Consider the following 24,765-nt stretch of genomic DNA (forward strand, 5'->3'; position numbering starts at 1 on the left):
ACGGTCCAAGTGTAACTTAACAGAAGCCATTCACCCACCTTTCCTTTGTTGCAAGCAGAGTTATCTGCTTTCTTTATCCTCTTGGGGATTTCTTCATTATACTCAAACTGAAGCTTGTCATTACATGATTTATTTTCAGGTCTGTCTTCTAGAATGTTGTCTGAAAATAAGTTGGCAGGCTTCAGCAAACAAGAACCAAATGTTGCACTTCAGGGCTATGTTGACATCTTTGTAAAGATATCCAGTCACTTGGTGCTTATCTGTTAAGACTGAGGATCTGGCTACTATGTTACCAAAATGATGGCTTGGGGTATAATTTTTAAAATTTGTTAGATGTGGTATAGGATGTGTTTATTTTTAATTGAAGGGACTCATTTACCAGTAGTTTTGGTACCATACAGACATCATTTAATGAGAAGGCTCGTGTCTGTACAGATAATTAGGGCTGTGCAAACCTTACAGAAAGCACCCTGTGCCAGAAGTTCTCGGTGCACAAGTTAGGGGAGGATTTAGTCGTGGAAGCACTTGTAGATGGTGCATATGTGAGTTAATCACTCTTACTTTAAAATAAGCTATTAGCTTCTTTTACCTCTAGAAATGCCAAAACCTGCGGGAAGAAGATACTGTTATCTGCAATGCATTTTTCACAATTCTACTTAATCGGAAAGTCAAACTTCCATAATTGTTTATGAACTTATTAAGCTAAACTCTTGAGGATAGAAATTAAAATATGTTTAAAAATATGTAAAGCATGACATATGATCTTTTACTTTGCTCTTGTTTTGGTATTTCTATCCAAGTCATCCAAAATGACTTTACGGGTGCCTAGATGGCTCAGTTGGCTGAGTTTCCGACTTCGGCTCAGGTCATGATCTCACGGTTCATGAGTTTAAGCCCCCTCATCGGGCTCTGTGCTCTCAGGGCAGAGCCTGCTTCGGATCCTCTGTCTCCCTCTCTCTCTGCCCCTCCCTCACTCACACATGAGCGTTCTCTCTCTCAAAAATAAACAAACATTAAAAAAATGACTTTACATGTGTTAGACAATTATCCTCTTAAAATGAAAAACAAGAAAGCTCTCATTTCTCACCCAAGGTTCATTATCTCATCAGACCAAAAATGTTAAGACCAAAATATTCTTATACCAAATAAGGGCCATGCAGGCTGCCAAGAAGTAAATGAGATCAATCATTTTATTACATTTTTACTCATATCAGTGTCACGATGTCATGCTAATTCAGGCCTAAGAAATTGGACACAGAATGCTGACATTCATGCAGTTAAAATGCCCAGTTCGAATGGCTTTACCTTCCTGACTGTTAGGAGCAGGAGAAGCGGTAAGGACATCTGCTATAGAAAAACAGAATCAGAAAGGGGATAAAAGTAAGGAAAATTAAGACAAAAAGCCAGATAAATTGAACTAAGGTATGAAGCAAAGCATAAATAACGATAGCTTAGATTATAAGACAAACTAGACAAGAAATCTGTTGATTTAGTATTTTGACTGTTAGGGATATAAAGTCTAGCAATAAAAAAAAGACAAACATTGTGAATATTAATCATGCTGTCATAGTCACATTACATATTTTCAGTTACTGACTGTTGTTAACATTCCCAATCATGCACTATGTCAAATGGATAGAAATGGATTAATTTGTTAGAGTCGTGCAGTCACTGTCACAGAACGTCTGCGTTAAGTTGCAGATTCAAATCTGCACCCTAGGGCTTGTTCAGAGCTAGTCAAGATAAACAGCAAGGTCAGAAGAAAATTAATCTCTATTTATCTAATGAAATTTGATTAAATAAATATTCACGAAGGACTTATTGGCCAAAAGGCAGAGTAGGAGTTTCTGAAACACAAGTGTCTCATGTGCAACTTCCTTTAGATCTTCTGGACTTAACTTTGTGGTGAGGAATCATCACATTTCTATGGCCCAAAGAGGCTTTCAACTAATTCTCTCATGTTATAGTCATGAAAACTGAGGACCAGAGCTGTCACAGAGGTAACCTGGGCCCCTCAAATTGTACAGATGAGCTCTTCACCTGGGACACCTCCGAAGGCAACACTCCCACAATTGCATGTGGAATTTTGAGAGCACATTTATTTCTCTGAGGGGACTGGTCACAGCTCTAATCTCCTTCCCAAAGGGACTCATCATTACAAGAAGCTAAGAAACCTTTGAGGTCCCCCATATGAAGCTCCAAATGGTTCTACCCATGGCAGGCAGGTTTCTGCTGCCTTCTCATCTCAACTGGAGGACGAGAAGATGGTAGAGGTGAGTGTGTGAGGTACAGAGGTGAGTGAGGGCAAAACTGAGAATGCAGGATTGACAGAGCATTTAACTGTGGCATGAGAGAGTCTCAACACAACATGTTTAAACCAGTCACAACATAACTATAAGGCCAGTTTGGGAATCTGCCAGTCGGAGGAATCTTTCAACGAAACGGGAAATATCCAGGTGGTGGCAGTGGCCTTCACAGATCATAGATGTTAGTGCTAGAATAAGGGAGAACATCACCCAACACTGAACAGAATCTTTTTGTTGCACATCTGAGGGACCTAAGGCCTAGAGTGGAGATAGGACATTGACCCAACGTCTCCTAGTTTACTGAGTCAGGACCTGGTGGGGCCCCCTTTTCACTTGTATCCCACCTCAGTACATATAGGTTTTTTTTTTCTTTTCATATAGGTTTTAAAAAAGCATGAAACTATCTTAGAAATTCAGTGGGATAGGGCTTAAATTTTACTCTCCCTAACTGAAATAAATAAATACCAGATCATTTTGTTATTTGCATTGTCAAAAATTCCTATAACAACACTAATAATTAAGAAAAGCCTTTCCTGGGGCGCCTGAGTGGCTGAGTCAGTTGAGTGTCTGACTCTTGATTTCGACTCAGGTCATGATCTCAGGTCAGGTTCGTGGGTTTAAGTCCTACATCAGGCTCTCTCTCTCTCTCTCTCTCTCTCTCTCTGCTCTTCCCCTGCTTGTGCTCTCTCTCAAAATAAATAAACTTAAAATAAATAAATATATATATATATATATATATATATATATATATATATATATATACCTTTCTTTTGTGTTCTGAAAAGTACAGAAAAAACATGGGAGTAATTTATGATAAAGAGTGAATTTATCTTCCAGCAAATAAAGCTCTCACAGGGCATTTGACATCTGGATTGGTTGATCTCTTACGTGTGGTTTTCGTTTCTTATCTGAATAAATTTGTTCTTCTGAAACAACATCACCATAACTGTAATGGAAATCCATGGGGAAGAATAAGTCAATATAAGAATATTCATATTCCCACAACTATTCAGGAATAGGATACAAGAAATCATCTTGATTCCTTTTCATCTTCCTCCTCTTTCTACTTCCCCTTTAGAGTATAAGTTCCTCACATTCACTGATGGGATTTCAGTCAAGTAAATTTGGCTTTTAGTTGATGGTATGAAGCGATCAACTATTACTAAGGACAAATATTAAATGGACATAGGCTAGTATTGTATTTGGGAGCCAAAAAGAGGCTGGGCTGTAACTGCTGGTCATGAAAGAGGCTCATGAAACAGGATATAACTAGGGGGCAATCCTGGAGCATAAGCAACAGATATGTGGAGGAGGGTAGCTCGGCTGTCTTAATGCCGAGGGTAAATGGTTGCTGGTCTGGGCATACCTACATATGAGCAAACAATTATCCTCTACAGAAGCCATATATTCTACACATACAATGTTATTTTTATAAATAGGAACTTAAGCATTTTTTCATTATTACATTACTTTTCACAAGTTGCTAAAATGCAACAGGCTACCATCAGCAATGGTACCTAGAAAACATTTTGTAATCTATAACTAATTTGGTACAAATGAGACACCCCTGAAACCTAATTCTCTTATAACAGGAATCCTTCACCTATAATCTGTGGATGACTTCATTCATGTGACTTTTTTGTATTGTGCCATTAGGCTCACCCATGTTTTGTCCCTTTGGTGGAGCCAGAAGGAAATATCTTGTTGGGTTAGTAATGTGAGAACTAGGAAGAGGGTGAAGGGAAATGCTGCTTTTTTTTCCGTATACTTTTTACAAAGCAGGAGTGAAGGCGGTGAGAGGGAGGAGCGGAGAGCACAGAACCATGATGCTGCCCCCTGCAGGTGGTGAGGGGCGAGAACAGCCAGCGGCCACAATGTCTGCCAAGTACATCAGCCACGTCAGAAACTGAAAGGGTGAGAATGAGGTCTCTCTGCTGCAATTCCACCTTTTCCTCCAGGAACCCACTCAGGAATGACCCCTGTGTTGCTCTCCACACCCTCTTCTTCTTTTCTTGAATGTTGGCTGCAGTGGCTAAGAGAATCCCCTTCCTTCCTTGGTCCTCATCACTAAGCCACGGGATTCAGGAATTCTTGGACAGTTACTACAACAACCTGTTATTGCTGGTCTGTGGAATGACAGACTCATTTTGGGGGGAAAATGACACAAAAAAAACCCACAACAGAAAATCATCCAAGCACTTCCCCGCACACAGCATACGGTTGTGTCTCTCTTACCATCAGACAGGGATTCATAGTCGTAATCATATTCGTCTTCTTCATCCTCCTCTTCCTCGTTATTAGCTGGTGGGGGGTTGGCATTCCCACCATTGTAAGCCTGAGCTTGCATGGATGCTAACTGATGAGCCTGTAAGATATCAGTAATTAAAGACCGCAGATGCTAAGCTCCTGAGGTTTCCTTCATAGCCTTCAAAATGATCACTTAATGCTTGCCACGGTCACAAAAAGTGGCTTAAGCTATTTTGATTCATTTGAGAGAGAAAACAAAAATCTAAATTCACCTAAAGTACAACATCAATATTTGGGCAAATGTTAACATCCCTACAATCCAGCAGCTTTTAGAAACAATCACAAGGAATCATATATAGTGCCAGACACCCTGGTTCCCCAGGGGCAAGCCCTACAAAGACACATCTTGCTGCTGTGGAGAACTGCCATCACTCCCAAATGATGAAGGAAGGAGCGAATCAGCTCATCAGCGTTGGGAAAGTAAATCTCTGCTAAGAAACTGCTGTCTCTTTTTTGCCCTTAAAATAATATCTAAAGGCCTTTGACCTGGAGAGAAAGGTTAGAATCCCTATGGAGAATGACACTGAACAAACAGTTGTCGGTTTAAATAAAGTTCTTTCAACAGACTTTATATGAACCATCAATCAGATTAACAAAAGCTCAGAAACTTCTAGAAACTTGATGCTACGAGGGAGATTGTGTATCTCTATATTTGACTTCCTTATATTACTTATATTTGAATCACCTGGGAGGTGATTTCACGGGATACAAGGTTAATATAGGTCTGGGAACTCAGCATAGGAAATAAGCAGAAATGGAGGAAAAGTTACTCGCACGAATTCAAAACAAGAAACAAATCTAAAATCCAACAGTAGAAGAATGAGGTCAGTAAACTATGGTGGTGTATCTGCTTGAAAAAAATTAGACTTGAAAAAATAATTGTGAGATATATTTGTTGAACAGGATATAGAATTGTATGTATAAATATAAATGTAAATGTATATACAATTCGAAATCATTTGTTTCATGTCTATATATCTCTGTCTATCCATAATCATTACAATTACATAAAATGATACATAATACATCATAATACATATGTTGCTGCATAATACAGCAGGGACTCTTGACCTATTGTTGTGGCACAAATCCCTTAGGTCATCTGCTGAGGTAGGATTCCTTCTCAGAATGACATCTTATTTTATCCTATTTTTTCAAAGTTTATTTATTTATTTTGAGAGACACAGAGAGAGAGACAGAATCCTAAGCAGACTCCACGCTACCAGTGCAGAGCCCAATTTGGGGCTCAAACTCACGAACTGTGAGGTCATGACCTGAGCCTAGATCGAGTTGGATGCTTAACCGACTGAGCCACCCAGAAACCCCCCCTAGAAGGACATTTTAAAGTTTATTTTTATTTTGAGAGACAGAAAGAGAGCATGAGCGGGGGGAGGGGTAAAGAGATCGGGAGAGAGAGAATCCCAGAGAGAGAGCCGAAATCAAGAGTTGGACACTTAACCAACTGAGCCACCCAGGCACCTTTTCAGAATGATATTTTATTTTATTTTTTTTTAATTTTTTTTTCAACGTTTATTTATTTTTGGGACAGAGAGAGACAGAGCATGAACGGGGGAGGGGCAGAGAGAGAGGGAGACACAGAATCGGAATCAGGCTCCAGGCTCTGAGCCATCAGCCCAGAGCCTGACGCGGGGCTCGAACTCCCGGACCGCGAGATCGTGACCTGGCTGAAGTCGGACGCTTAACCGACTGCGCCACCCAGGCGCCCCCAGAATGATATTTTAAATGAATCAAACCAAATACAAAATATTACCCAAAAAATGTTGAATACAGCTATCAAATTATTAAAAAACAAATTTGTGCTATGGGAATATATGTTTAGTAACACAGATAAAAATGTATAATGGTTAAGTCCAGTAACATTTTGAAATAGTGGTTAGCATAAATAATTCTTGGAGATATTAGCAACAAGTGTGATATAATATAAAAACTATAATTTCAGGGTCACTGGGTGGCTCAGTCAGTTAAGCGTTCGACTTCGGCTCAGGTCATGATCTCACAGTTTGGGAGTTTGAGCCCTGTGTTGGGCTCTGCCCTGACGGTGCAGAGCCTGCTTGGGATTCTCTCTCTCTCCCCACCTCTCTCTGCCACTTGTGCTCTCTCTATCTCTCAAAATAAATAAATAAACTTAGAAAAAACCCTATAATTTTTATTGCTGATGAAGACCTAAGAACTGCCAATGTTACTGTGGTTTATTCCTTTATTATTGGAAGAAATGCTAAATTTTAGCTAGAGGTTAGTGCAAAGGGGGATGTAATTTTTTCTTCTTCTAAATTCACGGACCCTTGATTTCTGTCTGTTGATGTGTTATCAAGGTTAAGAACCCCTGTAATAAGGGTCTATTTGGCACTGGAATTATGTATGTTTTAAAATAAAATAATTCTCTATTCCCTAAATTTTCTGAAATGTGTTTATATTACTTTTACAATATAAAATGTATACATAAGGAAGAAACAATTTAGGCTGTGTCTATATCCACATAAAATATTTTACAATATAGCTCACTTTATACAACTGAACCTTGTTTCAGCTGGGATTTCTCAAAGTGGGTTTTATGGAACGCTAGTTCCATGGGTATTAACAGCTGTTAGGTAAAAACTGACAGTTACAGTAACCACAAAACAAAATGGGAGGTTGGAAACAGCACTTAAACAAACTGAGACAGACACATTCTTGCTACAGGGTTTCACACTGCCTTCATTTAATATGCTAGAGGGCATTGTGATTCTTCAAAGATCTCCAGTACAACATTTCCCACGCTTTTTTAACCAGGGATTCCCCCCCCCCCCGCCCTTTTCTCAGCGTGTCTCACAGGATTGGTGTTCTTCAAAACTTTGGGAAAGCTACTCTAGGCACAAGGGAGCCACAAAAGCAAGTCTATTTGTCATGGGTAAGAGAAGGGCCTTGATGCAGCAGGCATTCAAGGTAGAGCCAAAGGGCTGGGAATGATGAGGCAAACAGCTTGGTAGACCCACAGGCAGACAAGTGTGAGAACCATATGATGGGAGAGGCGCCGCGCAAAGATCCTGGGACTGGCGATATCAGAAAGCAGTGTGTCAAGGTCCCTTAAATTCCCAAACACTTCCATCAATGCAGGAAGTATGGAGATGTGGCCAAAAGGAAAACTAGGAGCTGACATCCTTATTTTTTGCAATACCCAGCTTACCCTGAGGCAGAAAAACAGGATCTTAGCCCTTGATTCAAACAATTCAGGGGCACCTGGGGGGCTCAGTCGGCAGAGCATCTGACTTCGACTCAGGTCATCATCTCACGGTTCATAAGTTCAAGCCCCATGTCAGGCTCCCTGCTGTCAGCACAGAGCCCACTTCAGATTCTCTGTCCCCCTTTCTCTCTGCCCCTCCCCTGCTTGTGCTCACTCTCTCTGTCTCAAAAATAAATAAACGTTAAAAACAAACAAACAAAAAACAATTCAGATATAGGTCAGAGGGTTGGAGTTAGGGGCCAGACGAGGAGACTGTGTCAGATGGGTCTAGGTGGGGCCATGTCTTACTCTGCTCTGTTCCCCTGGTACCTGGGACAGTCCCTGTCATCTAGTATGAATTGTTCGAGTCTGGCAGGTTGGAGCACGGGAGATCAAGGTGAGAAAACTGGATATCTGGTGGGATGTAGTTAGGGGGCCTTCATAAGAGCCTCAGGATGAGTGTGAGGCAGATGGAAGGCTTCAGAAATTCCCCCCTTGCTCTGAGTCAATCCACCCTTGCTGAGGCTGAGCTCCTTGTGTGGCAATGACCCAGGTAATTCAGGGGTTGGTCTGAACACACTGGGGCTCTAGACGCTCAATCGTCCAGTCTTGTGTGAGCTCAGATCACCAGGTCTGCACCCACAACCTACCAGACTGAAACACCTTGCAGGTATGATTGTCAGTAGTCCCTGGGAGATTGTGGGAGCTGGAAGTGGTCTTAGAAAACTAGAAGTGGGATTACACTGTTCTGTTTTTCCAACAGGAGGAAGGGGCAAATTGCGGAAATTATATAGTGGGGAGTATCACGGTGACAGCCGACAAAATCAGAATGGATTATTAATTTGTTGGTTGTGAGAACACAGAAGAAAGAGGTGATTATCAAGGGTTAGTATGGGTTTACTAAGAACACATTTCCAGAACACTCAGTTCTTTAGATTCTGGGGAAATGTGGGCTGCAAAAGAAAAGAGCACTAGACAGGAGTGATGGTTACCTAAACTCCAGGAAGGTTCTGTAAGAAGGACCACAGGGCTCTCTGCTTGGTAATCTGGCTCAAGGGCAACTTGGAATGAAGGCACCACTAGAAAAACTGCCAATAAATGCACTGGATATCAGAAGTGCAAATTTACAAAGAACCTTTCGTACTGTGATGGCATGCCAAAACCGAAGAAGAGCAAATTGAACAGAGATAAATGTGAGGCTCCTGCCCATGAAAGATTAAAATCAACGGTCAACCTGGAAATATGGGAGACCAGCCAAAGAACAGTCCATGTGAAAATAACTGAACTCTTTTTGTTTTCCACAAACTCAACAAGAGCCCAGTGTGCACCAAAGAATTTTAAAAGTGAGAACAGTCCTAGGCTGCATTAACTGAGGTATGAAGTACAAGTGAAGAGAGGTGATGGCTTCACTGTCCTTGTGCGGTCAGACCCTATCTGGAGTACGGACTTGTTCTGGAAATCACATTTTAAGATCAGCAAATTCAAGAATATCCACAAATTTAAGAATATCCAAACATTCTTAATGGAAAGTAAAGAGTCTTAGCAGCCATATCCTATGAGAAACAGTTGACACAACAAGAATGTTTAGTTTGGAGAAGAGAAAAGCTGGTGGGGAGACACATGCTAGCTCTCTAGGTCTGGAATTAGTCTGTGCAGCTGCAGAGGGAAGAAGTTGTGCCAAGGAGTAGGAGGAACAGGAAGGAAGAAGGCTGGGCTCAACATAAAGAAGACTTCTGAAATAGCACAATGTATTCATTTGTGAATTGGAGGCTGTGTAAGTAACTGCAAGCGACTGCAGAGAATGGGAAGGGCAACACCAACAACATTCAAGCGCATCTTGAAGACCACAGAGGTATGCACAGGGCGGCTGTGTCTACCTGGCAGTCAGGAGTGGGCAGTAGTTGCTGAGTAAACAAAACAGCACGGAGGAAGAGTGTTGTAGAAGAAAAAGCACCCTGTGCTGGGTAGTGAGTTACTGATGCATCATCTGAGGAGGGCCAGGCATTGGGGAACACATGCTAATGTTTTAGTTGAACGACTTCTTAACAAAGCCCATCAGCGTAGATCTCATGGCCCCTGGAACCCTCATAAAGGGCAGGCTTTCTGGAGCAGCTTTGAGAGCACAGACCTGGACACAGGGAAACCTAGCAGAGGCTCAAACTGGTGGCCCTCAGGGCTGACTTCACCTCCAGACCAGACTGGTTTGGCTGGCACAGTGTTTTAAAAAGAATTCAATTGGGGGGGCCTGGGTGGCTCAGTCAGTTGAGCGTCTGACTTCGGCTCAGGTCATGATGTCACACTCGTGAGTTCGAGCCCCATGTCGGGCTCTGTGCTGACAGCTCGGAGCCTGGAGCCTGCTTCAGATGTTGTGCCTCCCTCTCTCTCTGCCCCTCCCCCACTCAGACTCTGTTTCTCTCCCCCTCTCTCTCTCTCAAAATAAATACACATAATAAAAAAAATTTTGAAAAGAATTTAATTAGAACTGTTCATTTATGAGGGCATGCATGCTCCACTCCCATCCTGGCTGCTTCCAACTGTCATGTAGCCACCTGTCCCCTCATATTTATATTGCCTGACCCCTGAGGATGGGGGGTTTTGCAACTCTTGGCCTAGAGCTGTGTGCCATCTTCAAACTGTGTGCCTCCAGGGTACACAAAGACGTCTAGGGATGTTCAGCTTCATATATTTTTAAAGGAATCAATTTCTAGATTCAGTATCTTCAACTTCCGTGTGTACTTTTCAAAAAACAGGACTGCCTGCAAACAAGCTTATGGTTGGCTGGTTCTCCCTTCCCCATGCTCTTGTCCTCACTGTTCTTCTCTGGCTTTACAAAAGGAACGTATAACTTTCATTTACCAATAAAAAAATCTGTGATGCATGAGATGAGATGAAAACCACCTAAGGCAGCAAAGGGCCACTGGAGAATGCAGGGCTCCTGAGAGTCTGGAGAAGCTAAGGGCAGGTGGGGGGGATCTTATTTCATCTAGGCAACGAGAATGTTCAAGGCTTCATGCCTTTCTCTCTCTTTCTCTCTCTCTCTCTCTTTCCTACCCTCCCTTCCCTTCATCTATCCACCTATCTTAAAATAATATTCAAAAGTGTGATGGTCATCTTAGGGTTAATACAATGTTTACTTGAGTGAAAAAAAATAAAGTCAGACTTTTTCTGACCAAACGTCATCTGGCTGACTGTGCTGATTTCTTTGATAATGAGGACTGTTTTGTACATTATATTGATATATAGTTAATGTCATCTGTATTTACATATAATAAATATTACGTTTGAAAACATATCCTTTGTAACTATTTACACTTGTGATAAAATTTCTAATGTCAACTTAAAAATGTATGAAAAGGGGAAAAACGTGTGAGAGTTATAGTTTTTTTTTTTTTTTTCCTTCAAAGTTTTATTTAAGTTCTGGTTAGTTAACATATAGTGTAATATTGATTTCAGGAGAGGAAAGTTTTTCAAAGATCTTTTAAGCAAATCTTGAGCAAAAAAGGTTTGCCGGGCATAGTTCTAGAGGATCCATGGTAATCCTGAGCTTCTCCAGTTAGGGCAAAACTGACCAGTAGGGATCCCTTGGCTGGAATGGTTTGGGGCACTTTCTGTAAATATCTGTTTTCAGAAGGGTAAGTCTAAAGATGATGGAGCTTCCGGCCTCATCCTCCCCTGCCCTGAGGGCATCTGGAGTAACTGGGCACATGGTGAATCACTGACTTTACTAGGTGATGTAACATAAGCTCCTAACTCAGCCTGGAATCCCACTGCAGGTGAGCGGGGCAGCCTGGGGACTGCCTGGTACTTACTCAGCAGATGACAAGATTCTTGAAGGGCCCCTCAGGGAAGCAGCAATGTTTTAGAATGGCAAGATATGCTGGAAACAGGGACTGAGATGTGGGACAGTGAAATGTTTCCAGAGTGGTCTGCAATTCGGGCAGGGGTCCCATGATTCACTTTAGGAAAGATTTTGTGAGATTTTCGTGTCAAAAGAATCTTGTGCTCTAGTTACCTTCACATTCCCATATTATAGAGGAAGAAATGGAGACCCAGAAAGTTTGACTGGCCCATGGTCAAGTGGCTGGTCTGTGACAGAGACAGTGACTAAAAACTGGTATCTCAGCTCTATATCTAACGCTCCTTCTGTAGAACCATGCTATATATCACTCGGCTTCAAACTCAGGCCCTTACCTGTGAGTTCTACAAATTAGGGCTTTTAGAAGGTTTGACGAATGTCCCAAATGGACTACTGAACTAGGTATAACTGGATACTTGACTCAATTTGACTTGGCATTTTTTTATTAACGACTTTGCACAAGGCTCCAAACTTGTTGGACTCATAGAACCTTCTGCAGGGGCGCCTGGGTGTCTCAGTCGGTTAAGCGTCTGACTTCGGCTCAGGTCATGATCTTGCGGTTTGTGGGTTCAAGCCCCGCATCGGGCTCTGTGCTAACAGCTCAGAGCCTGGAGCCTGTTTCTGATTCTGTGTCTCCTCCTCTCTCTGCCCGACCCCTGCCATGCTCATGCTCTGTCTCTGTCTCTCAATAATAAATAAATGTTAAAAAAAAAAAAAAAAGAATCCTTCTGCTAATTTCTCTGTTCTCTGGAAGCCTCTGAAACAGGACTGCAATAAGGCCCGGAGGCTTGGAGATGATAGCACGGACAGAAATTAAGAGCCATCAGCCACGACCTAGGTTGAGCTCTGGATTGTCCCTGCTGCTGAAACGGCACCACTGTACTGAGCTTCGTGCAGCAACTCTTGTTGTTAAGTTTCAAAAGTGGTGTTTTAGGGTCAATAATAAAGACAGAGGCCTAAATAGAACAGATAGTTTGGCAGCTGGCATTCTGTATGATGAGTGCAACCTGGCATAGGAACTCAGTGGCCCTGGAGCTACACTTCTTCATGGATCTTTGGGCCAAAGGCTCTTTACACAAGCAGGTTTGTGATACTTGGGGAGTAGATCTCTGTGGGTGAGATCGGTATGGGAGTGCCCTGGAGTCCACAAGCTACCGTGATACCTTGTGCCAACTTCCATGCTGGGACCATGGGGCTGCTGGTATTGGGATTCACTACCGACCTCAGGAGTCACAGCCCCTGGTCCAAGTGCTCCTCCTACAGGGTGGGGTGCTTCTCTAAGGGTGGGGGAGGGCTCCCTATACAGGGGTGCTTTACCTAAAGGGAACCATGGCAACCACTTTGGGATTGACAGCTATGAAGTCTAGGTCTAGAGACAAGAGTCACACATTACCCCTTCAGAGTAATTTAAATAATGAGATACATTCTACATGAGAAATTAATTTCATGACATAAAATTCTAGGTGAGGAAGGGGACAGTATTTATGAGTCTAGTAAAGGGAAAGCCAAAGTTCAAACTTGTCATTCCAGGAAACTCAACTGTCACAAAACTGGTTACCCTGCAGGTCTTCTGAAAGGTCAGAAGAATAACATTGATTTCTTTGTTCTGGGCACACAGCATACCCCTAGCCTCTATGATGAGAGAATACCTTTTGCTTTAAGATATCCACTGGTGTTTGGTGGGCTTTTAGCTTCTTATTTTTAAGGAGCACTTTCCTCCTTAGTTGGTCGGGTGAGGGAAGCATTGGGTCATCTGAGAAATCACTCTCAAACAGGAACTTAGCCACCAGTTTTTCTCCAAACACACTCTGAAAGGAATAAAGGAAAACACACGATCAGTGCCTTTTACCTACGCTTGGGTAATTCAACTAGATATTTCAGCTCAGTTGAATTGTTCTGCAAATCCTAGAAAGAGAAAGTAGGAAAGAAGTGGTGTCTCTCCTCCCCGCCAACAGTTTCTTACTGGAAGGAAGGGAGATGGCTGGAAGGTCAGAAGGAGAGGTCTAGGCCATTCCCCAGGTGGGGCCAGCTCTAACTATTTAGGAAGGTCCTTTAGGGTCTGATACACTAAAGAAAGAAAAGGAGATTCAATTAGAGGCTGTGGTTTATAGAACACAATCTGTTCCAGATGTGAGTCAGATGTCAAAAGGATAGAAACCTTGAGGTAGGTAAGGAGTGGGGATGAGGTTGAAAGATAATGGGGAGAATGTACTATACAGTCTTCTCACTAAGATTTTATGAGCATTGGCCTCTGAAGGGGAATGTGTATCTTCAAGGAGGTGGGCGGTGGGAGTAGGCACAAGACAATCCATTGGGGTGAGGGTAGAAAATACAGCAGTTTCTAATTCTAGTAAATTTTTAACTAAAAAAGAACAAAAATGAAGCTTATTAGTGTTTCATGTATCTTTGCCTCATTAGTGGAGTTGAGAAATGGGTGCCACCATTTGGCAAGAGCACCTGTTCCGTCTGCACACGTTTCTTCGTAAGGTGTCTTTATCAGCTGCTACAGCTATTAACATCAAACACTGAAGTAATAAACTAAACTTAAAACCAGACATACAAGTCACAGATCACAAAAATTTTAAAAACAATGAATGTCTTCAATCACATCACTCCCACTGAAAACAGTAATACATTTATTGTTAAAATTTTTGAGACCAAAAGGGATTTTGTACCATTAATAAATAATAGTATAAGAATAATTCTTTACTTCATCTTTTTATGTTATTCCCTTTCATATTCTATTTTTGTGTGTTTTATTAATGTATAAAATATGTTAATAAGTAGGATATATGTATAGTTTATGAATAAGTCAATAAGCGTACAATAGGAATACATATACTATAGTATTTTACTGATGGATACAGTCAAAAAAGTTGAGGAGGAGCCTGAGTGGATCACTAGGTTAAGTGTCTGACTCTTGGTTTTGGCTCAGGTCATGATCTCAGGGTCGTGAGACTGAGCTAGGGCTCTGCACTGGGCATGGAGCCTGATTAAGATTATCTCTCTCTCTCTCTCTCTCCCTCTACTCCTCCCTACCAGTCACACATGTGCATACATTCTACTTCTCTCTCTCTAAAAAAAAAAAAAAAAAAAGTTGAGAACATTATTCTAAATGATGGCAAAAAAAAAAAAAGTCAATATGAAAAGCTAATTAGTTTTGTTGGCATAAGTATTTGGGGACATTTTCCTCTGCCCATGCCCCTCCCTCCTCCTGATAGCCTTATTTCCATAAATGCCTCAATCAATGGAGGAAGGGGGAAGTATAAAGGAATATTTGCCCCTAAATCTGTCTGCATGATAGTTTGCCTATATAAGGAAGAACCAAGTGTTATAGCAACTGTTTTGGCTGGTCTAAGCTCTTTGCCAAATTGGATCCCTCTATCTGTAGTGTTAGACACAGGAAAATTTCACTTATTTGCCCTGAGATATTTTCAGTTTACCACATACAACTGACAGGTGACATCCCAGCATCCCTGATTTGTGGTACCAGAAGCATTGGAGAGTTGGTCCCTCCTTATCTCCTAAGGCTTTCTGGAAATGGTTAGGAGACCACAGAACAATGCTTCTATCACTTCAGCTGAAAAGATGGACCATTCAAGAGAAAGTCCAAGTTCCCATGGCACCCTCATTTCTTAGGTCTGAGGGACCCTAATTGTGCTTCATGGCTGAGGTCCAGCTGTCATGTGGTCCATGGTGGCTCCATATAAAAGCAACAGTTAGAAGACAAAGGCCAAGATACCATCCTGCCTCTTAGCTTATAGCTTACCTTGAAAATTTCTGCCATTTTTCGTTGCTGAGGCAATGAGCAGTGGTTCTCAATCGATATGATGATGGGCAGGTCAGAGTTGACAAAGGCACTGCGTTCAATGGCTTCAACCACCTCCTATGGGAGCCAGAAGAGCTCATTAGAGTCCAGATGTCCTCCAGATGTATCAGAAGGCCAGTTACTTATAGCCACAGAGAGCATATAAATTGTTGTATGCAGAAAATTCTGGCCAAAATGGTTTTATTTTTTTCAAAGGTATTTTCAAATTAAGCAAGATGATAGGCAGTTTTCTGTGAACACATTAAACTGTTCATACTGAGTTTTGTTTACATACTTTATAAGGAACTTATATACTTCATTAGTATGCCAAATCTAATAAATCAGTATGTATACTGATTACATTATAGGTAAAAGGCACTGTGTTGGTTACAGCATCAAAATGATAAGGCTTAAGATACTTTTCTGTTTTCAAGGAGTTTGTAATCAATCTACTTGGGACAATAAGACGTATATACATATACTCATGTGTGCATGTAAACACAGTTATCAAATCTTCCTTCTCTCAATATAGAGTACAAAAGTTTCAGGAGAGATGAATAGGAAGATGAGCTAAAGAGAAAATGCATTTTAGCTATCCGGTCTACATATAAGACAGAAATAATAGTATTCCATTCCAGCCCGGCCACAGTTCAGAGACAAATGATTTTACACAACAAAAAAACACTGAATGAGGATAGTAATTGCACAATGAATGAATAAACTATCTAGAATTCGAAACAATAATCCAAGGAGCCTAGTCTTCCTGGGTGACCGACCTCCCCAAGTAGAACCAATTTTCATTACTTTGTAATATTATTTAATCATCTCCCAACACATGATGTTGGTCTTTGTCAGCAGGACACCAGGATAAATGACCTTTAATTCCTGTAGCAAGAGAAAAGCTCCTGCCTTTTATATATCATCTTAGGACGTAAAAATTGCAACAATATAATTACAAGGTAACTCATTTCAGGTCCTGGTTATTAAGCTCTGGTTGAGTGAGAACTTAATGGGAGTTCTAGATCAACTCCCAGAAAAATGGACATGTGCACATCCCATACAGTTTCGGGAAGTCTACAGACTCGGGACAAGAACCCCAACGTAAGGTGTGATTGGAAGAGTCACTCACAGAAAAGGCGCACAAAGACAGTGACTCCGTGATGGGATTTAGGGACCGTTAGGAAGCGTTACCTTGAAGGGGATCTTGGTTGTCAGCGTGTGTCCATGATAGATGATGGGCAACCCGTCGTCTCCATCCCAACAATCCAGCTCTACGCTCCTACAGCCTTGCAGGAGGACCTGTGTGATTAACGAACACATCCAGCCCGCATGAGCAAAGGGACACAGGGCCTCAGATGCAGCCCGGCATGTGCTTCTACCTATCAGTGTTCACATTCAGGACTAAAGCAGGAGGGTGTAAGATCTAAAATAAATCCTGCATTTGGGCCAAAAGCCGCAATTCATTAGGGGAGACAACAGATGATGGTGGAAAGAGTGTTTACCAGAGCTGAATACTATCAGAAGGTAAAATTTGATAGCAAAACCATAGGACTATTTTCCCAGCGACTATGGTCCCTTGAGGGACCTACACACAGTACATCCTGAAATGAGAGAGCCACGCCAGTGCTCTACCTGGGCAAATATCGGTGGAGATGAAGGGGCTATTGCTGCAGCCCAAAGGAAATGAGGCCATTGATTCTTTAATGACCTGGCTAAACATTTGTACGACTGTAATCAGAATAAAATCCTCTCTGTTTAGACCCAAATTCTGCTATCAGCTAATGCCTTCACTAGGAACACATGGCACATTAAGACTAGAAGCAAGCAGTCCTCAAGGATTTGCCTTATTGTCTACAGAGGCAAATAATGCACAAACTGCCCTTTTCCATGCCCACGGCATCATCAGTAACCAATCAACATCCTTGCCCCTTAAGCTTTGGTATGTTTATCTCTCAACCTCGTCAGGAAAGTGCTTCAGGAAACACCCCGATGAATTAGAGGAGATGACACCTATTTGCCATCCCAGATGTAGAGCTGGAAGCAGAGCTCGTGACACGTGCTCAGGTTGCAGCTCTGTAATATCTGCTTGGAGCAGCCTCTTCCTCCGTAGACTCTGTTGTGAACTATCTTAAAAGATGTCCATGTATTGGAAGGGCAAAGCATACCAAGAGGCGGATGTATCTATGAATGGGCCAACTCACTGGTTTAAAACTCCATGTAACTATTTCCATGTGGTAACAATCCAGTACTGGGGAGAGTGGCCACTAGAGTTGCTGCAAGAAAACTCAGATTGTGGAATCCCTCATATATTTATATTTTTTATGACATCTTTGCTAGATTCTTCCCTTGCACAGCATGCAGCACCCAATCTTCCCAGGTGACCTATCTCCCAGGTGGAACCGATTCTGCAGCCTAAAAACTCTCAAGGCTGTCAGCTTCTCCCAACACCTAAAGCATCAAGAGGCGTGTTGCTTTGGGCTGAAGATGGCTGTGTCATGTGCCAGCAGGAGCATGAGGCTGCTTCATGTCTGTGGTGAGCCACACTGGGAAGAGCGCTCACTGGCTGGCAGCAGATGAGATGGTTTTTAGCAGGCAGAGACTAAAGGTATTTATCTAAGTCTGCCTGACATTAAGACCACATACGGCTATTGTTGAAAGTGCTGCTATAAACATTGGGGTACAAGTGCCCCTATGCATCAGCACTCCTGTATCCCTTGGGTAAATTCCTAGCCTAAATGTCCATCAACTGATGAATGGATAAAGAAATTGTGGTTTATATACACAATGGAATACTACGTGGCAATGAGAAAGAATGAAACATGGCTTTTTGTAGCAACGTGGATGGAACTGGAGAGTGTTATGCTAAGTGAAATAGTCATACAGAGAAAGACAGATACCATATGGTTTCACTCTTATGTGGATCCTGAGAAACTTAACAGAAGTCCATGGGGGAGGGGAAGAAAAAAAAAAGAGAGAGGTTAGAGAGGGAGAGAACCAAAGCATAAAAGACTTAAAAATTGAGAATAAACTGAGGGTTGATGGGGAGTGGGAGGGAGGGGAGGGTGGGTGATGGTATTGAGGAGGGCACCTGTTGGGATGAGCACTGAGTGTTGTATGGAAACCAATTTGACAATAAATTTCATATTAAAAAAAAAAAAGACCACATACGGCTAGAAGAAGAAAACCAGGGCTTGAAATTCCAGGTAAGAACAGGGCTTTTTCTCACTTCCGATCTGTCCCGGGGAGTAAGGTGAGGAGATAACTAGGAGGGCTGAGGGAGAGCAGAGTGCTGATAAATAAAGGATGAGGAATCTTCACACTAGGTTTAACCACCTCTCTGAGTCTAGTTGAGTGGCTTTCATGCCTCATTCAAAGGCTGTGACAATCTCTACTTGGGGTGTAACGTTAAGGAGTTAGAAAAAAAATCTCTTTGAGGTGAATAGGGAAGTGAAGTAGGAATTAAAGTTAGGACACTGGCCCCTGCTCATTCATTTTCCTGGGAGATACACACACACACACACACACACACACACACACACTTCATTTCTGTCCCCTAGAACTGGAAAAATAGATTTCAAACTCCTTTTAACCTTGGAATTCTCTGTGCAAATGGAGGGTCATATGTAAAGCACATAAAAAGAACAGGACTTCAGCTGCAGTGGGGTAGGAGGTGTAGCCTTCCTACTTTGCTGCTTCCTTATCTCAGCGTCCCCAGCTGAGGTCCCTGGACAGAGCACCGACTTTGAAAATCACTACTCTAGGGACACATCTTTATTTCAAAATAAAAGTATTTAGGGGTGCCCGGGTGGCTCAGTCGGTTAAGTGTCTGACTTTGGCTCAGGTCATGATCTCATGGTTTGTGAGTTCGAGCCCCACATGAGGTTCTCTGCTGTCAGCACAGAGCCCGCTTCGGATCCTCTGTCCCCATCTCTCTCTGCCCCTCCCCTGCTTGCACATGTGCACACACTCTCAAAAATAAACGTTTAAAGTACTTTAGATTTTTAGAGTTTGAAATACATATTCCTTAGTAGATAAGCTTTGGGACAGAATTTGACCCATGCTTGAGGAATAGCTGGACTGATCAGGAGAACGAAGGAAGCTCAGCTCTGCTGGGGTTGTGTGAACAATGACAATTTTCACACTTAAACATCCTCCCCCCCACCTCACCCCCAACCGCACACTTCTATTCCCTGAGCCTAGGTTAGCTTCTTCCTGATGAACTCTTCTTGTAGGAGGTCAGAAAACAGGCAGCATAGATGAGGAAGTTGCAGAAAATATAACAGAGACAACTGACATGCAGATCATTGAGAGTTGGTGTTTAGGTCAAACGGATGTGCTTTTTCTAGTCCAGAGACCCTTCTGAGTTTCCAAGAACATTCCCATGAATTTAAGTGTGTAGGGACAGTGCCCATAGTCTTTGCAGATTTTTGTTCCTTAAGTTGGTTACCATAGGGATGGATTGATTATCTAACAAATTGCAAATGAAAATAAACAATATTTTGGGAATAACTTCATAGAAAGCTGTATTTTCTATTATGCTTTCCTACTACATTGTATTGATTTATTTAGCATTTAGTGAAACGATCAGATAATTTTCCCATGGGAAAATCTAATTATAGTAGGAGTAGGTCAGACTAACTAGGATTTAAAAGCTATGAGTCTCAAACAAATACTTTTTTTTTTTTTTGGTGCCTAGAAAAAAGGTTAAGTATAGATATGAGGGAGAAAGAAAACAAAAAGAAATAGACAAAACGACAGCGTGTATAGGCAGTTTTCCCACACATCATGTTTCCTCACATTTCACACATAATAGTTTGTAAGTTCTTCAAAGGAGTCAGAAGTCAGATTTTTTGTGACTTATAGCAATTATAGCAATAATGGAAATCCCATGTCATGTGGAATTCTGTACCTGGCTGTAGAGTTCTACTGAGGACTCTCCTTTGAGCTGGTGGCCTGTGAGGTAGGTATTGTGTGAAGATTCAATGTAATAGTAGGAGAGGGGCAGCTGTAGTTCTTTAATGTTTTCCTGTGACTCATCATTTTTGGAGGCGAAATTATCTTTATCCATCAGAAACCTAGAGGAAACAAATTTTCTTAGGACTGCGTGGGAAAAATATGTATTCTTAGATGATGGGCAACAGATACTTTAAAGGTTACCTTGCAAATCCTTCAAATGACAGTAGGCCCTGATGACACATACTAACGCTAGGCTCGAACTTCTGCAAGGGACACAAAAAGAGTGTTATTTAGGTAAAGGAAACTAAGGGGAAAAAACCCACCACGTCATTTTTAAAAGATGTTCTGTTTTCATCAGGAAACATCTAAGCCAAATATTTGAACTAATATAGTTATGTAACGGTAAGAGGTAGTTTTTTAGTCCCAAAGAAAACATTTATTATATGTGCGTTTATTATACAAAGCATATTTATTTAAAAGAAAAAAGGAGAGTGAGGGAAAAGAATACAGTTCATATGAAAACAAATGGTTATCGGCATATCCAGGTGAAAATGGGGATAATAATAGCAGCTTCCGGCAGGGCTGGTGAGAGGTGAAATGAGATGATTCCCAGAGAACACTTAGTACAGCGCTCGTACTCAACAACAGCGTAACGAGCACCCAACCATGTGATCATCATCTTAATGTCGCTAGCATTTCTGGTGATCAACTGCTGAACAGTGAATCCACTGATTCCCCATCGGTTGACAGGGAGGCTGAAAACTTAGACTTGATCCTGCAGCATGTGACGCAGCCATCATGAGTGTGTCACTCCATGTCCTACCACCCTCTAGTGGAAGCCATCATCATATCTTGCCAGGTTACTGTGACAACTTCCCACCTGGTCTCTCTGCTTCCACTCCATCCCCAACACAGTTCATTTTCCAATGGGGCCAGAGTGACCTCTTGAGAACATAAATCAAATTATGTTAGTCCCCTGCTCAAAAATTTCCAACAGCTTCCTATGTCACACGGACTAAAGTCAAACTCCTCACCATGGCCTAAAATGCCTAGATGATTCAGCCCCTGCCTACCCATCTGGAATCACGTCTACCATTGTGCCTCTGGCTTATGTGGCTCCCACTACATCAGCCTTTTTGTTGTCTCGCTCCTGTCTCAGTCTTTGAGCTTGTTCCTGCTGGTCTGGAATGTTCTTTTTGCAGACCTTCACATGGTTTATTGATTCAGGGCCCAGCTCCACTCTCACCTCCTCAGGGTGGCCTGTGCTTACTCCTCTCAGCCTTCTGCATCACTGCATCCCCTTACTCTGCTTGATTTTTTCAGAACCCACGAATACCTAAAAGTACATTCTCTCTGTATTTGTTTATTGTCTGCCTCATCCACTAGGTGAAGGCCAGAATGTGGTCCTATTTGCTACTATATTCCCAGGTCCAGGAACAGAGCCATAGTAGGAGCTAATAAATATTCATGAAATGATCAAAGAAGTTGAAAACCTAGTCTACTAATTTTATTACATGCCAGAACAACAAGAAGGTATCATGTACTGATTCCTTGTAAGAGTCACTGAGAGAAGGCTTGAGATCTATGATACTTATACGTTAAATAAGGACACTTATATATATACATATATATATGTATATATATAAATGTCCATATTATATATATGTATATATATATATATATATATATATATATATATACACATATATATACATGGTATTAAATCAAGCCCCTCTGTTTCTGTCCCAGACTAGAAGGCTTTGGAAAGAAGTATAGACACAGTATGTTTAACAGAAAATAATTAGAATAGTCAGAGGCTCTACCCAGATGTGCATATGAAATGGGTACAAACCTGGATGATGCTGAGGATTTCATCATAAGTGCAGTGTTCTCCTTGGCAGTTCACTAGGAAGTCATTGAGCTGGAGGATGCCAACCCCAAACACGCCCAAGGATGTGCTCTCGACCCCAGTGCCGTTTGTCACGATACTTGCAGCAGCAATGGCATCAGATATCTGCCTCTGGTTGTCTGACAGCTGCTGTTTACTCTTAATGAACAACCCCAAATCCGAGACGTTTCTGGTCAATAAATCTGAAACAGAACCACCCACAGAACATGGACAAGTTAGCCAGAATCTTTCACAAAGTTCATTTTGGAGATAATGGCATTGTGGAATTGGTAAGCTGCAGAAACTCTTCACTGATCTGTCTAAACAGGCCATCAAACTCCATGCCTACCCCTGGCTTCACATAGTTGAAGGAACAACAAATGAATCAATGAATAAATAAAAGAAACTAAGAGAGAACGAGGTCAATGATCTTGAAAGCCCATGAGCTCAAGGTTTTAGATGAGAACTAAATGTACATGCAATTGGGGACTTCAGGCTGAATTTGAACTTTGGTTTTTGAGGATAACTGCAGTTTTGCTTTCAGAGACAATGAAGGTGTACCCTTAAAATTACAGTTGTTTTGTACTTCCGGAATGTAATTGTAAGCATTTGTGTGCAGGTTTCAGGGTGAAAATAAGTTTTCAACTGATGTGGAATTGAAACTGATCAATGAAACTGATTGTATGCTAAGAGTATGTTAAGTTTTGTAAGAAACTGCCAAACTCTTTTCCAAAGTGGCTGTGCCATTTTACCTTTTGACCAGCAATGTTCCACATTGGCACCACATTTATGGCCAGTTATTTTATTTAATTCTTGCCACTTTGGAAGAGAAGCTGGCAGTTCCTAAACACAGGCTTACCCATACGATTTAGCAACTGCGTTCCCAGGCTTTTCCCCAAAGGAGTCGAAAACTTATGTCCACACAAAAACATGCACACAGATATTTATAGTAGCTTCATTCATAATTGCTAAAACTTTGAAGCAACCAAGATATCCCTCAAAAGGTGAATGGATAAACAGTGGTACACCCATGCAGTGGAGTATTATTCAGTGACAAAAAGAAATGAGCTATTGAGCTGTGAAAAAACATCGGGGAACCTTAAATACATACTGCTAAGAGAAAGAAGCCAATCTGAAAAGACCACATACAAACTGTATGATTCCACCTATATAACATTCTGGAAAAGAAAGAACTATGGAGACAGTAAAAAGGGGTTCAGAGGGAAGGTGGGAAGAATGAAAAGGTGGGGAACAGGGGATTTTTAAGACATTGAAAGTATTGCGTATGATACTGTAATGGTAGATCCATGTGCTTATACTTCTGTCAAAGCCCATAGCATGTACCACACAGTGAACACTCAACTGTGGACTTCAGTCGTTAATACCATGTCAATATCAGCTCACCTGTCACATACCACACTAATACAAGATATTAATAATAGGAAAAACAGTGTATGTTGGGGAGGGGAGAGTATGGTTGACCCTTAAACAACATGGGTTTGAACTATGTGGGTCCACGTGTATGCAGAGCTTTTCGATAAACACAGTATAATACTGTAAATGTATTTTCCTTATAATTTTCTTAATAATAATGTCTTTTCTCTAGCTTACTTTATTATAAGAATATAACACACGATACACACACAAAATATGGATTAATCAACTGTTATTGCTATCATTAAGGCTTTTGGTCAAGAGCAGGCTATTAAGTTAAGTTTGGGGGAGACAAAGGTTAACCCTTTGGATTTTTGACTGCATGGGGGATCCGCATCCCTAACCCTTGCTTTGCTCCAGGGTGAACTGTATACGGGAACTCTCTGTACTTTACAATCATTTTTCTGTAAGCCTAAAATTGCTCTAAAAAATAATGTCTGTTAATTTTTGGGCGCCTGCGTGACTTAGTCGGTTAAGCGTCTGACTTTGGCTGAGGTCATTATCTCATGGCTCGTGAGTTCGAGCCCCGCATCGAGCTTTGTGCTGACAGCTCAGAGCCTGGAGCCTTCTTTGGATTCTGTGTCTCCCTCTCTCTCTCTCTCTCTCTGCCCCTCCCCTGCTCACACTCTGTCTCTGTCTCTCAAAAATAAATAAACATAAGCAAATTTTTTTAAAAGATTTTTTTTTTAACAGGTACAACTACTTGACTAATCCATAGTTATGCACATTTTATGACTAAAGTAGAAAAGGTGAATTTTCTTAGCTGAGGACAATGTAAGTTTTTAAGTAATAAAAAAGCAACTGAAAGAGGGCAGTTTCTCTTGTTTCTGCTTTTTTGTGTTTCTAGTTGTCAGCAAGAACAGAAGAGAAAAATAGTAGGCTGACAATGCATCAGTGGTGATGACAGAATAGGGTTTTTGATGTGGTTGGTGACGGTGGTAGTGGTGAGTGGGACAGAGGAGGCAGACATCTTGGTTTACCCACTAGGAC

At 41.5% G+C, this 24,765-nt stretch overlaps 1 protein-coding gene across 1 annotated transcript in view; it reads right to left on the minus strand.

The window, feature by feature from the left end:
- The window catches only part of PLCE1 (phospholipase C epsilon 1), a 197,143-nt gene that overhangs the window by 39,714 nt on the left and 132,664 nt on the right, over window positions 1-24,765 (minus strand). Inside the window, 8 exon segments of the mRNA XM_030334220.1 lie at window positions 39-160; window positions 4,542-4,671; window positions 13,339-13,497; window positions 15,459-15,575; window positions 16,689-16,796; window positions 20,407-20,572; window positions 20,655-20,716; window positions 22,306-22,544. Of these exon segments, the coding sequence (XP_030190080.1) occupies window positions 39-160; window positions 4,542-4,671; window positions 13,339-13,497; window positions 15,459-15,575; window positions 16,689-16,796; window positions 20,407-20,572; window positions 20,655-20,716; window positions 22,306-22,544 (1,103 nt within the window).

The sequence above is a fragment of the Lynx canadensis genome, chromosome D2, assembly GCF_007474595.2.
Source record: "Lynx canadensis isolate LIC74 chromosome D2, mLynCan4.pri.v2, whole genome shotgun sequence".
NCBI lineage: Eukaryota > Metazoa > Chordata > Mammalia > Carnivora > Felidae > Lynx > Lynx canadensis.